Source organism: Aphelocoma coerulescens, chromosome 1A (genome assembly GCF_041296385.1).
Source record: "Aphelocoma coerulescens isolate FSJ_1873_10779 chromosome 1A, UR_Acoe_1.0, whole genome shotgun sequence".
Taxonomy (NCBI): Eukaryota; Metazoa; Chordata; class Aves; order Passeriformes; family Corvidae; genus Aphelocoma; species Aphelocoma coerulescens.
Window position 1 is genome coordinate 65,402,002 of NC_091014.1, and position 15,499 is coordinate 65,417,500.

At 44.3% G+C, this 15,499-nt stretch overlaps 1 protein-coding gene across 15 annotated transcripts in view; it reads right to left on the minus strand.

Annotated features, from left to right (window-relative positions):
• Nucleotides 1–15,499, minus strand: part of PPFIBP1 (PPFIA binding protein 1) — a 102,589-nt gene that overhangs the window by 39,885 nt on the left and 47,205 nt on the right. For all 15 annotated transcript variants that reach the window (XM_069003308.1, XM_069003312.1, XM_069003306.1 and 12 more), the window contains 2 exons: nucleotides 7,330–7,490; nucleotides 5,280–5,485 (listed from right to left, as the gene is read on the minus strand). In XM_069003308.1, the coding sequence (XP_068859409.1) occupies nucleotides 5,280–5,485; nucleotides 7,330–7,393 (270 nt within the window). In that variant the 5' untranslated portion in view covers nucleotides 7,394–7,490. The remainder of the gene's footprint in view (nucleotides 1–5,279; nucleotides 5,486–7,329; nucleotides 7,491–15,499) is intronic.

The window sequence follows — 15,499 nt, forward strand, 5'->3', positions numbered from 1 at the left end:
GGCATCTCCACCCTCCCTCTTGTCACTAGCACAGCCCCCTCCTCTGGACCCTCCCAGAAAGCATCTGACCCAACAACACAGGAGAAAAAAGCAACTCCCACCCCTTCACCTGACCACAAAGTAAACAGGAGGGCCTTTCCTATTAATTGTAAAAGCTGCAGGAACACAAGTAATTAATTCACTTGCAGACACCACGAGAAAATGCAAGAAAAAGTTGACTCAACTGTCCCAGGTCTCTCAAGTGGCTTGTCCCAAGTTTATGTCATACTTCAGAATGATGCAACAAGCAACATTAACAACCAACCTCTGTCCTCAGGTTTTAATTGACCTACTACCAGCAGTAGCATGACAAATTCTTAGTATTTTTGACCACAGAGCCCAGCTCCGAGAGTCCTGTGATTATCTTCAACTACTATTGATAGAGAAAAATCTCAAAACCATGAATGCTGAATAACCCAGGAGATATCATGAGAGCAAAGGACGAGCAGAAGCTGGGCTTTTAAAGCCAAACTGATTCATTTTGCATTGGGAATGGTGATTTTTGATGGGTTGTTCTTACTGCCAAAGAACTCATCCCAGATGCATGAGGATGCCACGCCAAGGCGTACCATAAACAAGCCTGTATTATCTCCCAGTGTTAAAAACACACCAATCTGGATCATCACCTTTAGCAAGAAGCAGGGTCCTGTGTTTCCAGAACTTTGGGAGGTGGATCTCTCAGGGACAAAAGCATTGCCAGCAGGGAGTGGATGATGACAGGCTGACACGGTATCACAAGACTCCTTTCACACTGCAACTTGAGGAGAGATCTCAAACTTGGTGGTAACACCCTGGTGCCACACATTAGCATAGGACCTTTTGATACCTAAACTCAACATAAGCAGAAGCTGAATCAAATGACTGCACTGTACACCCACACCAGGATAATCAAACAACAAACTTGGGTTTGAAGACAAGATTTTTTTTTTTTTTTCCCATGAATAAGAGATGATTTCTGGCTAACCAAACCGCTTCCCCCACTTGGGAATCATGCTCTTGTCCAAATAGGTGAGCATATATCTCTGTAAGATTACAAGCTATGTCTATCCAGCAAGGAAAATTTCTCTCTGAAAGCTAATATCCCCTCATATTAACGCTCTTTACTCCCAGCTACTCTCTGGAAGAACCAACTTAAAGAAAAAAATGTCAAAATCTGAAGCTGGTCTGTGAGACAGCAGCAACACACTGGATTGCACAAGCCACTATGGATATCACAGCTCAACCATCATCCTCAGATGAGCTGAAAATGTTCTGTGGTTGGACCTGATGATGATCTTAAAGGTCTTTTCCAACCTTAATGATTCTATTATTCTATATGATTCAAGAAACCTTTGGAGGCCATAAAGTTTTGCTTGATCTGAAAGTCAATTTCAGAAATTCACTTATGGAGGGAAAATAATTATTAAAATACACATTATAATGCATACATTTAAATTCAGAAAGTCACTTCCAAAGCTAAAGTCACAGCTGCACTTGCTGAGGGTTTTAAAGAAAAAATATTGTATTATCCTGGATTTTTCACTTCAGGGGCACACCCTTTAAAGAGGAGAAGGCACACACCAGGACCCATATACACAAGTTCAGATCAGGAGCATGGGGAAAATGGCTCTGAGGTGTGGGAAGGCACTGTCCACCCACTCCTACCCTTCACTCCTCTTTTTAACAAGACACAGTTGGTTTCTTTTTTCTGGGAAAGTTGTTGCATAAGATGTATTTTTTAAAAAATGCAAAAAAAACCCCAACCACTTTCAAGAAAAGTAATAACCAGAAGGAAAACTGTCTCTTGTTTGTTTCAACTGAAGAAAAATTGGAGCAGTGCTCATGGCTGGGAGCAAGGTTTACGAGAACTACTCTTCAAGAGGTGGATCTATCAGCTTCCAGCTGGACACAACGGGGATGCCTTGGTCTTGCAAAATGTGGAGTTTCATTTAAAATGGTTTTGCTACCGGTGCTGATGTTAGAGATTACTCACAGACTGCCTGTACTGAAGCCAGAAGCTCCATTTTCACAGAGTACAGCACATGCTTTATTAAGGCACACATTGAAATACACTAAACATCTCTGCTGATCAAGAGTATTCTGAAAACACTCCAGAACTTTGGAATAGTTCTGACCTGGTTATGGATTTCAGGCCTGGTTCCCAGTGAAACCACGGAATCTGAACATGTTTGAGCTCAGAAAGTTCTCAGTCCTTTTCCAGACTTGGAACAAATGTCCTCATTTGTAATTTCACCCATGACATTCACCTGCCCTCCATTTGCACAAGGAGACACGAGCAGGGTTTCAGCAGCAGAGATCAGCTTTGAGCTGCAATGACATGTTATAGTTAAATCGACTTCCTTGTGCAGCAGAGAGCTGCATGTACAAGTTTTCCCAGCTCCCCATGGGGAGCACACGATGGATTCTCTTGGAAGAGCTGTGCCAGATGTCCGGGCACCGTACGTGCGCTCTGGTGTCACGTGGCCATCTGGCACCCACCCGTTAAAAAACAAAAAGCAGCACGAGGTGTTTTAACCCACTGGCCCTTTCTGAGTGCTTGCACAGACCCACTGAGAGGAGCAGAAAAGAAGAGGATCAAGGACACGTGGCAGCCCATTCTGGCATGGCAGGACTGAATGCTCTGCCCTATTTTACAGAAACTTTGGGAGACTGCTGTCATCCCTTTTTTCCAATGTGGGCACCAGTGGTTTGGCTGCAGGAGCCAGGGGAGGATTTTTCTCCTGTGACACACTGTCTGGCAGCAGCAAACACTGTTTTTGTTTTCCTCTGAGACACAAGAGGCTTGCTTACAGCCCTGCATGGGAAGTCACACACCAGATCCAGCATCCTGCTGGACGCGACTTCACGCACAGAGGATTAAACCAGTTTCAAACAAAGAAGGTGTCTGCTCTTCCTCTGCAAAGAGGGGCAAAGTTGCAAAAAACCTTCCTGCAAATCATCCAGGCACTTCATGTGACACCTCCCTGCTCAGACAGGGACTGGTGACACTGGTGACACCTGTAAATCCCGTGGCTGTAGCACACTCTAAGTGGAATGTTAAGTCTTTCCTACAAGGGGCTTCAAGGATGACAGAGGATACAGGGGACTAATTTGAAGCAGAACAAGGAGTAATTGAGGCATAGGTGGAGTAGCTATTTTCTGCAATCTTTGGTACTCACAACCCCTGCACATCTTTTCCAGTGGTTGGGAGGCTCTAAACTGAATGGCACAACACAGCCCCTCCTCTCCCACTGAGCCCATGGATGCAATAAAAACCCACTGCTGCCTCACTGCCATTAGGTGATCCACAGCGTGCACGTCTGAAGGACCCCATTCCAGACCCCACCAGCCAGGTGCCCCTAAATCACACATCTGCCATCATAAGGGGCAATGACTGGTCTCTACCTCATGACTCTGAGCAGGCACTGCAGCCTCAGCCATGCTGCTGGGCCCCTTTACTCCACAATAACCTTCAGGGGATCAGCACCACTAAATATGGACTACAGATGACTGTGAACACCATGGGAGAGTGCAGTTTCCAAGACTGTTTACTTGGCATATTTTTTTTGTTTATAAAGGCCATAGTTGCATGAAACCTGTTATGTCCACAGAGAGCAGTGAGTAGTTACAGCGATGTTCACGGCTGTATGTTACACAGGCAGGGAATGCTGATGTTAGCAGGAACTCTGCCTGTTTTAAAGATCTGATTTCAATGTCACTCCTGTCTCCTCCTCCTGATCTCAGCGTTGGCTGCCACACTTTGACAGCGGGGGCGAGATCCAAATCCCACTGGAGGCAGTGGGAGAGCTCCCACGTGCTTCATTAAGTTTCAGGCATTTCCAAATGAGTAGTTCAAAGCAAAGATTAAGAAAAAGGAAAAAAGAAGGCTCTCCCTTCAGATCTTTCTGCAAGGACTACAGTAGCAAGTCCAAGATGCCCATCTGTCCCTGCATTGCTGTGCTCACCCTCCACGACAGCAGATGGCACAAAGGGCTGCCCAGCACCAGCCACAGCAAACACAGCCCTGCACACAACAGTCCTCTGGGCTGTGACTGAGCACTGAGACAAATCCATTTGTCGAGATAAGAACACTTTCTGCAAGATCAGCCATGGCTCCAGGGAGGTTGAGTCTTTCCCAGGGGGTGCAATGCCCATCCCGGGAAGGGAGCAGGCGATGGTGGCCATCTGTCCCAACAGCGGCAGCACACGGGGCACATGGAACACAGAGCCACCACAGTCCTGCAGCAGCCCCAGCCTTCAGCAGGGCTGGCACCCCAATTTCAGCAGCACGGCGTCACCTTGGCCAACACCCAGTGCGTGAGACAGCAGGACCTGGCCACGGCTGCAGGATGGATTTGACAGAATATGCAGAAGTGCCCACCTGCTGCTGTCGCTGTGACAGCTGCTGCAAGGCTGGCTTAAAACCCAAAGTGTGGCTCTGGGAGCAAGTCTTGAATTCCACTGCTGGAGCTTCCCCAAAACCTGCACATACCTGGACCTCCACCACACAAACCCTGCCACACACCAGAAGCACAAGGACTCTTCCTTGGCCCTGCTTGGAACTCACCAGTCACAGGGCACCTGGAGGCAAAATCAGCAGCTCCTTCAAAAATGATGCTGTTTTAACTCACCTTTTGGTGAGTACAACATTTTACTTCCCAGGGTAGTCTTCGGGTAACCTACACTCGTATAACTGATTTTTTGGGAAAACCAAGTCTTGGGGAAAGAACTGCCTTGTCATTTATATTTCTGTGTGTTTATAAAGTAAGGTGACAAAAACTGGCCAATTCTCAAACACAGAAAATAAAAGTTTGGTTTGGTATCCAGATTAAAGGGATGCAGAGCTTACACCACTCATTTATGTTATAAATCAGGTAAGGAAGCTCAGCAGTAACAGTGAAAAAACACTGCCAAAAATACTTTTTACTGAAAAGTATTCAAACCAACTATTTTCCCCCCACCTAAGCATCTGATTCTTAAAAGAAAGTCTCTGCCCATCATTTTCTGAGATGAAACTGCAGTTACCAAGTATTGTTTGCTCCCTAGATTGAGGCACAGTGATACATCAAAGACAGCAGAGGCCAACCCACTGCACGAGGCATTTGAGCAACAGCTTTTCCAAGACTCCACAGCAGTATCTCCAAACCAAAATTTCTTCCTTGATACCCAGTCCAAGCTTTATAAATAGCTGTGTAAAGCAGAGCCAGTCTAGCCAGCATCCAAAATGAACCTGGTGCAGGTAAAACAAGGTGAGACTGTACCATTTGACTTTGGAGCCATTCGATGAGAGCCTCCGCCGTGGAGTCCGGGACCTGGCAGCGCAGCCCCTCCCTCTCGTCCGCTTCCATCATCTCCAGCAGGCCCCGCAAGTCCTCCACGAGGTGCAGTGCCCGCAGGCCCCCCATGAAGGGGGAGGTGGGGGACTGGCAGTCAAAGATGCCATTGGAGTATTCCAGTGCCTTGGAACCTGCAGGGAGCAAAACCGCACGGGGTGAGGCACGGGATGCGGGTCAGGCACATCCCCAGGCTGGGAAAGGGTGAGGGTTGTTCCTGGCAGGATTGATCCCAGCCAGACTCAGTGCTGGTGTTCGGGGAGGGAAGCTCCAACAGGGAGGAGGTGGGCTGGTCCCCAGGGAATGGGAATGCCACAACCTGCCCATGGGGTCAAGGCGTGGGCTGGGCCTGCTCCCCGGGATGAATTCCCAAGGCAGAAGGTGCTGCCAGGGATGGAACATCCTCTGCCAAGGCCCTGAGTCACCCTGCAGGCACTGAATGATCCAAGTCACATTCCAGTGATGGTGTCCAGAGAAAACCATGCCCTGAGTTTTCCATGCAGGAATATGTTACGCTGCTCCAAGGCACCAGAAATTTTTTAAAATAATAAAGAAAAAGATGAAGATAAATTAAAAGACCAAATCGCTTCTGCAAGGGAATAAATTTTAAACCCAGCAATTTGACACGGTAGCACTGACATTTGCATGTTAATAAAGAGAAAAATCTCTCATTTGCATAAACTCACAGGATGCATATTTGACCTACATTAGAAGTTGCTATATATTAAGAAAGGAAACTATCAATTTAGGATTAAGGTTGATTTAAGTCAACCTAGCTAATTCCAACTGTAATTCCAGTACACTGATTTTTGACCTTAATTCTGTAATACCTTGGCACAATGAGACGTGTTCATGACAGACCTTCATTTGTGCTGTCAACTTTTAGAAACCATAAGGATATGCCATATATGCACTTCCATGAACTTTCATTCACCCCATCTGGAAAGCCACAAAAATCCAAGTATTCTGCTAAATTCCCACTGAAAACAATAAAGAGAAAAATAACCTCAACAGCACAGGAGCTGATATCCCTTTGTTATATTCCTTTATAGATCTATTCACAGACATGGGTAAATGAAGTCTGTGATGATTTAAATCTTCCAACATCGCATTTTGTTTTTATATTAAACCTCATCCTGCCAAAACCAGCTTGGGCTCTTGGAAACACAAATACATGATCGGATCCAAATACCAGTGTCTACTTATGGAAATTACTGAAGTCGCAGCTTACATGTATTTTTAGAGATCATCATGATCAAACTGAATCCCCTTTACATGTGTTCCTGCTATGTGTCCTTAATATCTTTAAGCAGAGAAGAGTCATTGTTCAAACAAAGCACACACTGTATATTTCCCTAAGGAAAATTGTTTAAGTGGAACTACTAAAAACTTTATACCTGTGTTGCTATACTTGCAAGGGTATTTTTGACTATTGACTTCTTGCTCTTTCCCTCCTATGTGTTGTGTATTTATATTATTTTCTACCTTACTAGCCTCCACTTAAAAGCAGAGATCGTATTCTTTGTGATGCCTCTCCCTGGGCAACTTACAATTTACAGGTACTTATAAAAAATCCAAGGCAGGTCCAAACCAAACATTTGGACCCAAAGCATTCCAATTTTGAAAAGAAAAAAACAAAAAAAGAAAAGAAAATTCATGTTATAACTCTTCCGAGCTGAGGGAAGTTCAGAGTAGCCACTATTGTCCTTGACTCTCCTGGTGCTCCATGCAGAAGCTGAAGTGCACCACTCAGCCACTTCCATCAGCCCTTTGAGAGAGGGCAGGAGAAAACTCAATCCATGGAGCCTGTGAGAGTCTGTGCAATCCCTCCACTATGGTTATTTGTTAACTCTAAGCTATAATGGAAGGCACCAAAAGCAATTCCCAGCATATTCCCTTCTCCACCTGGAACTCTGTCCTCCCAGTGCGAGAAAGGAGGACCCAAAAAGCAAAATAAACCCCTGCCCCAGGTGTTTACCTGCTATTATGCCATCCATCTGCTCCAGGGCTGCAGCGAGCATGTCACTTGCATCACTCATCATCTTCTCTCTTCTCAGGAACAATCACCAGCTACACCATAAGGAGCAGTAAAACGCCGATGGTGTGAGTTGGTCCAGAGCCTCAATTCTGCAATTTAATCTGCAAAAGAGAATTTAATTTCACTGTGTGTTCTCTGAATTCAGGCATCACTGTTGTCAGATCAGCAAGAAGACTGGGGCCATTTGCTCACCACAACAAAACTCAGAAGTGCTCACCACCAGGCATGGACTGGGATCGAGGAATCAAAGCACCAACCTGATGACTCAGTTTCTAGTGGCCCATGGCCTGCTCTGCCCACAGGTCCATGCCACTGACAGGGCATCCCACAGGACACCTCAGAAATCCCACATGGCACTTCCAGGAAGCTCACAGAGAAGACAAAGGCCTTCTACCACTTAAAGGGAGCTGAAATTCATCAATAAACCATGTGTGTGTCTGCTGTAATTTTCTCCCCAAGAAATAGAAAAAGAGAAGTCTGACTCACTTGTCTGAGATTTTGGATGTCTGACAATCCAGAAGTTTCAGGCATGGAACTTTCTGCCTACAGGCAGGATCTCTCAGATGCCCACAACTCACTGGATGTAGTGTGCATGCACGGACTATCCCTGCTCTGAGTTTAGCAGATTCACATGGTAACAATGCAATCTGATCTCACTTTCAAACTTCTACAAACCAGAAGTGGTTCCCAAAGGAGTATTTCCACCAGGCTGGAAAAGCAAGCCTGCTCAACATGCTGCCCATAGGTGAACTAGCAGACCAGAAATCCTGATGGGCTACAAGTTAATTTAAGCAGGTGCTTAGGAACTTGGCTGAAGTGGAGCTGCAGGGGTCAGAGGCATTCCCAATCCCTCCAGCCCAGCACAGTGGACACACAAACCACCAACACAGCCCAGATTGCCTTGGCTTTAATCTAATACACATGAGACTGCCTCTGTTATAAATACAGCTAGGGAACAGAACTAAACAAACACCAGGAAGGAAAACTTGCTTTAACCTTTGCATACCCTGCCATTTGGTTTTTGTATTAGGCTGCACCACTGCTGACATTTGCCCTGACAAGACCAATTAAGAAAGTAGTTCACAGTATCTCTGGCGTAAGTCCTGGAAAAGACTCTACTAAAAAACAAACCTAAACAAAAATCCCCATTATAAACTGATTTTTCCCTCCAACGAGTCACGTTATTGGTCTGACCTAGCTGGGAAGTAGCTCTTATTGGAGGCTGCCAGCCAGCTTTGCTGAAATGTTATCTTTAAAATGCCAATAAACATTTCATCTTCCACAAAAACAGTTTTATTCATGAAGTAGGTCCAAACCCTAAGGTAACCTCTTAACAACAGCACAAACCAAAGACTGCTGCGCTTTTGGCAAATGCCTGGTTTTATTACATGGTTATCGGAGTCAGAAAAACCAAGAGAACTTTAAACAGTCAAAATACCTGTAAGTGAAGATGCTTCAAATCTTAAAAAATGCAGTAGCATCATAACTGAAGACTTTCAGCCTTCAAGGAGGAAGACTGCAGTTTTAAACACAACACAAACATTCAGCTTCAATCAGTATAAGACCTGCCAGAATACGCAGACACTACAAGACAATTGGTTTGGTGCCTTCACATCTGATAAAAATGAGCAGATAATGCAGCTTTTGCATACACATTCACTTGGACAACACTGAAGACAGTCTCTTTTTTTTTTCTGGTTAAGATTTCCTGGCTCTGATATCAGGTCCTGCTCAAATATGGGTGACTATGAAGGCGGAGTGTGAACAATCTGCTGTGGATTTCCCTCAAAGGGCAAAGAACACAGAGAAAGCCCGGGGCTTCTGCAGCCCCAGGCAAAACACTGATTCCTCACAGCTCTAAGTGGAAAAAGACCAACAGCACAAAGCAACCACAAACCCACAGCAGCCAATCAATGTTTGGGAATCAGAAGTGCACATGAGCTTTTCAAAGCGCATAAACACCTCACGGAGCGAGTAAAGAAGACAGAGCCAGGCTCTTCTCAGTGGTGCCCAGTGACATGGCAAGAGGCATCGGGCACACGTAAAAACACAGGGAAGTTCACTTTAGAATTACAAAGGGGGGAGAAAAAAATGCCTAAATAAAAAGAAATCATTTTTAAAAGCTTTTTTGCTATGAGGATGGCAAGCAATAGAAAGGGTTGCCCTTTTGGGGTCACCAACCTTGGAGCTACTCACAGCCCAACTGGACCCTACATGGCACAGCCTGTCCTGGGCATCCCTGCTTTGGGCAGGGGCTGGGCTGGAGACCTCCAGTGGTGCTCTCCCACCTCACCATCAGAGAGCTCAGTGCAGCTCACAATCAAGCATTAAACACAGTACTGGAGGCTGGTAGGAAAAGCCTATGTAGGCTAAAAATACACAAAGGAGCAGAGTGCTCCCTAACCACATTTGTTTACAGTGCACCCCTTGATTCTTACCTTTTGGCAAGGAAATGCATGAACTGGGGACAAGGAACTGCTAATTTGTACTTGTGCAATATAGCCATGGCTCGTAGGCACAGAAAAATCACCATCCTTGCACTTCATCCAGGCACAACCACCCCTCATGTTTCCAAAAAGCACTCCTTGCTTTCCCTAAACAAGGGGTTTGTCCGTGGTTGTCAGAAATCCCTAAGACAGGTCTGCTGATAGGAGCAGACAGTGCTACCAACAGCATCCAGGTTACCTGGCTCTGCCTCCAAGGAAAGACACACAGGTTTGCACAGAGCTTCCTCCACCGCTACTCCCAAAGGAGCTGTGCTGCTGAGAGCAGCAGGGAGAAATTTTAAGATAAAATTACTGAAGCAAGACCCCGCAAACACAGAGACCTCCAAAAACCCTTCCACCACTCATGGAGCATCTGTTAGCAGCCTCACCAAGCCCACAGCTGAGAAACTTGGAAGAGTTGAAATCAAAAAGAACAAAAAGCCCCTGAGCCGAACAGCTGGGGATGATGCAACAAAATCCCACTTCCCTGGTTATTTGGTCCTAAAAGTGGTCATTGAAAACTTGCCTGGAACAGCACATCCTGCTCTGGCCACCTTCCCAGCACAGTGCAGCACATCCAGCAGTCAGGAAGTAAAATCGCTGTGATAGAAAAATAATATTGGAAGTATCCTTCCCTAGCAATGGAGTAGAATTGGTTTGGGCTTTGCACAACCATCACCAGCATGCGGGAAAAGGGTGGGAAGAGGGCAAAGAGGACCTCATATGCCAGGGGAGCAAAGGACCAAACTGCATGGAACCATGGAACCAGAAAAGACAACAAACCTCAGGAGGAAGAGGATGGAAAAAGGAGGTGCAGAGGGAGCCAAAGAAACACAAATCATCAATCAACAGCTCTCTCTGGACTAAAGGAAAGGGGACAACAATAAGACACCAGGAGATTAATCCCTGTGCCTCCTGAAGGGCACCCTCTGACTTCACAAACTTTGAGAGAAGCTCAGTGGGCCACTGACGCAGCAGAGCTTTTCCAATATGTATGTTCCACTCTTTCCTCTTTGTGGCTTTTGTCTAATACAAATAAAACCTAAGAGAAAACTCAAGGCTTTGGGTTTTGCTTCTTGGCAGTGATTAAGGAAAACCATGCAGGTAACATGAACAGAAATCCATCTTGGAGGAGTGCAATGGAGCTCCTTAGGAAAAGAATGCATAGCTAATGATGACAAGCAGTTTAAATTCCCTTCATCCACAGAAGCAGGAAGGGGAAAAATCATCATTTTAACACAGATGGATCTATGGCATGGCAGATAAATGAGATATCAACGTGCACACAGGAGACAGAGAGGCAGATGAATGAAATCCACCCCTGGCATAACGTCACCGACAACACACCTGAGAGGAAAGCACTGGCAGTGCCCTGCCTGACAGACTATTTAAAATAAGTTTTCTCTTGCTCTCCAAGAAAATGACAACACTTACCTTCCTGTGTGCACAACCAGTGCCAGGTGGGGCGTGGGGGGCTGTTTTTACAGAGGCAGATCCCCCTTTTAGAGCTCCCAGCTGAATACCTTGCTCATGCCGACAAGAACAAGCATTGCTTCATCAAGCCCGTATTTACAGCCCACCATTAAACAAAACAAAAATAAAATACAAATGCAGCTCTCTCCACTATAATTTACGATTAATCTTATCACTAGCTGTCATTTCTACCACATCCCTGGCTATAACAGAGAAGACATAATTTGGTCTTACTTGTTTAATGTCCCTTCCTCTGGTTCGAACGCACCAGCCGGTTGCTAGGGCTGTGCTGTTCACTTTTCAGTAGGTGGAGATTTTTTATTTTTATTTTTGAATGACATACAAACCCTCTGGCTACAGCGCTGGTGAAGACGTATTCCGAACGGCTTACAGAGAAAACAAAACGCTGCCCTGCAAACAAACACAAGGAAAGCTGGAAAAAAAACCCCAACAAGGGGCTCTGTGAACAGAACTGTAGTCTGTTGGATACAAACAGGAAAGCTGCCTGGATATGGATTTCAAAATCTGATATTTAATTAAGATGGCAGACTTCAGAAAAAGAAGGGGGAAAAAAAAGTGCTTAAGCATTTTACATATGTAGGAAGTGATAGTTTTCCCACCCAGAGGCTGCCTCTTTCCTAGATCAAACAGCACACACAGAGGCATCGAGGGACAACATCTTTGAGCCCATTTTTTGGTTGTTTTGGGGGTGGTCTCATTTTGGATCTCCACCTGCAAAACACACCACGCTTTAAAGCCCAGAGGTTTGCAGAGTTAAAGGGAATCAGCTGCCTGCTGGCAGGTCTGGAGGCTCAGAGGACACACCGTGCCCTGGATGTCACTGCTCTGAGGAAGGGAGGGCTGGCCTTTTGTCCCACTCGCCTTCCTCTTTGTGCACATGGGCTGCAAATGCTCGGCGCTGGGAAATAAGGCATCAGCTACAGATTATTTTTATGACATGATGCAATAAGATGGATGACTTAGGTTTCCCAGCTTTCCCATTCACATGTAACACTCCTTAAGCCAGGAAATTTTGATATACAGAAATTAAAAACCTTGATTAGAGCTTGTTTCTGAGTGCTGTTGAGAGTAAAAAAGGACCCCCAAGTGCTGGCTGTCACCCCAGAGCAGCCTACCATGAAAGTAAAATGAAAAAGCTAAGAAGTTGCAGTCATCTTTTCTGGGGAGGGTGGAGGGAAAGAACCTGTTCCACAGCAAAAGTAAGACCCTAAATGCTGTCAAAATCCACGTCCTGCATTCTCAGTCCTGCATGTACCAGATGACTGCATGAGAGGTCTAAAGCAGCTTCTGAATTCATCTCTCTTGCCTCACTACACTAAAACAACACATCCTTAGCAATTAATTTTTACAAAATAAAGCTCTATTTCATGAAGACAAATGCCATTTCAGACACATCTATTTCTGGTTTTTCTGGCAGGCCAGAAGAGAAACACAAACACAGAGAGACTTATTTACAAAATACATTTCAATCACAATTACAAACAGTTTCAAATGAATTCAATCCAAATCCCTGGCACAGTTTCTCATGGGATGTTTTGAAGATGCTCAACTACAGTGCCACCAGTCAGTAGCAGTTTTACACATACTAATGAATATATTCGGGTAATTTACACTTGGAGTCATTAACATTTCTTCTAATGTAAATGACGACTCCATTTCATTCCTTCCAGGCCTGGAAGAAGAAACTAAAAAAGAAAATGGATCCTAGTTGAATATATTGCTCTGGTGTTTTGCAAGAAAAGAACAAATTAAATTTAAAAAGTCAAATTAGGAAATACCAGAAATACCTTAATGAGAATAATATAGTGAAATATCTTCATTTGAGGCAGGGATGGCCATCTAGTAAGGTCCCAGATACGCTTTTGGCCAAATAATTCAGACATTGCCCCCCTTATCTGACATCACCATGTGGAGCCAGGTGTAGCCATAACATTATTATGGATAAAACCAACCCAAATGTTGGCAAAGGCTTACTTTAAACTGATAATGTCTATTTATTTTTGTATCTATAAATAAAATTCTTTTTGAATTTGCTGAGCTCTAGTCAATGACATCAAAGCAATACTGCTCTCCTATTACGCAGGACTACAAAAAAATCAACAAATGTCCCTTTGTTCCCTAAGTCTAGATCCTTTCTTTGTTCCCTGAATTTCATTATTTCTTTACTATACAACAAACACTATTTATTTCCTTTAACTGATAAAAATGAATGGAAGCACACTGAGGATAAAAGCCCATCCCATAGAACGTAAGAAACGTCTCGAGATCAAAGGTTTCAAGATGTAGAAATTACTTTAAAGTACTTTAAGAGCACAAAACACAGAAGTCCTTCCAAAATATAAATGTTTATACCTGGGAAAAACTTACCTCAATTCACACAATCTTTACTACCAACCAGCTGAGTCGCATTCCGCACTTTGCCTTAAAATTTGTTAAACACTCTGGTCATAAATCAAAAGCTAAGCCTCGACAAGATAAGCATCCTTGAGATCCTTTGACAGAGATGCATACACAGCAAACAGCTTATCTAAACACCCAAAGTCTCTGAGTCAAGGTTTATGGCTTAGATTCATATCCAGTTACTAAACAAACCCTTTATTTGGGTCTCCAGCACTGAAATCACTCTGGTTGCTTATCTCTGCTACCCTGCTCTCCAGCGGCTCTTTTGTTGTTGTTGTTGCAACTGAAAGGAAATTTAAAAACCCGGGTTTGACACTGACAGGTGATGTTGTTTTGTGGGCTCTGTGAGTGCTGTGTGACAGGGAGGCAGCTCCTTACCTGCCCAGCAGTTGTGTGATGCTAATACCTGTCTGCACACCCTCTTCAGACTCAGACTCACTTTCACTCTTTTCTCACAAGCAATCCAAGGTCAAATGAAGTCTTTTAAAAATAAAAAAAAAAACAAAAACAAAAACAAAACAAAAAACCCCACAGACCCCTTCAGGCTGTTCCTGTTTTACTGGTTAACCATTTAATAGTATTCAACTTCTCACCTCAGAGAGCCTGAGAACCAATACATTGTTTTCTCACTTGTTTTGCTTGGGTCCACTGATTAGAAAAACAAATGAGATATTCATCCCTGACTCCAAGAGTGCTAATGCAAGCAAGGAAATGCCTCACATTCCCCAGCAACATGTTACTGACACGCTGTGGCCACATAGGCTAGAAAACAAAAGGGGCACTGTTGGGTGACAGGCCAAAAGGTAGTTCTTAAAAACACCTTAAAACCCACCAAGTCCTGAGCACTGACCCACATTTAGATACCATTTCATAGCTCGTGCCACTGTCTTTCAATGAGCTGGTTCACAAAGGTTCACAAAGGTTCACAACCCTCCAGAACCAAAAAGGATTTGGCTCTAGATTTTGCACCTTCAGGTCTAAGAGTTTCCAGATGCACACCTTCAGTGCTGACACCGCACAAAGCAGAAGTAGAGGGCACCACCCATAAAAAGTCCATAAATAAATAAAATATATTTAGCCTGAACAGTGTCTTAGTAAGTGTCTGCAGAAAACAACAAAAAATCCAATGCCTTGTAATTTTGCAGCATCAACTGTTACACATGGAAAATCTGTGTATATACTGCATCCTTCCCCTTCTATCTGCCTCTGAATTTGCTGTGTTAAAGATTTACCTTTCAGGAGCAATATGTAAAACAAGAGTGTAATATCTGAAGCACACATTTGTGTGTGAGGATACTTTTGTTTCTCAAAGACTCATGATCTCTCAGAACGTGAGGCTGACAGTACCACCACTGCACCACTGACACAACATGATTTGCCATCTCAACTCTCCTGGCACTTTAAAAATGAAGCAGGGTAAAATTCAGCTTGGTTAAGGAATCTTTTTTTGCCATGTAATAGAGCGGGACTGAATTTTAATGAGTAAAAAGTACGGGAAAAGTGAAAAACCACAAATTATAAGCTAGCTTTCCCTCTGATTTTCTCTTTTTCTCCTCAAAAGCTTGTGGACCTCTTCATCTTCTAAACTAAAGCCCTTTGCCAATAACTCACACTGGAGCTTTGCCAACAGCCTTTGTTTAGGTAGCACAACTGGGAATCTGAGAGAGTCCATGTCAAGACAAGCTGCTTTAGGCAGCACATGGACTTGAATCACTATTGAAAAGGGACGC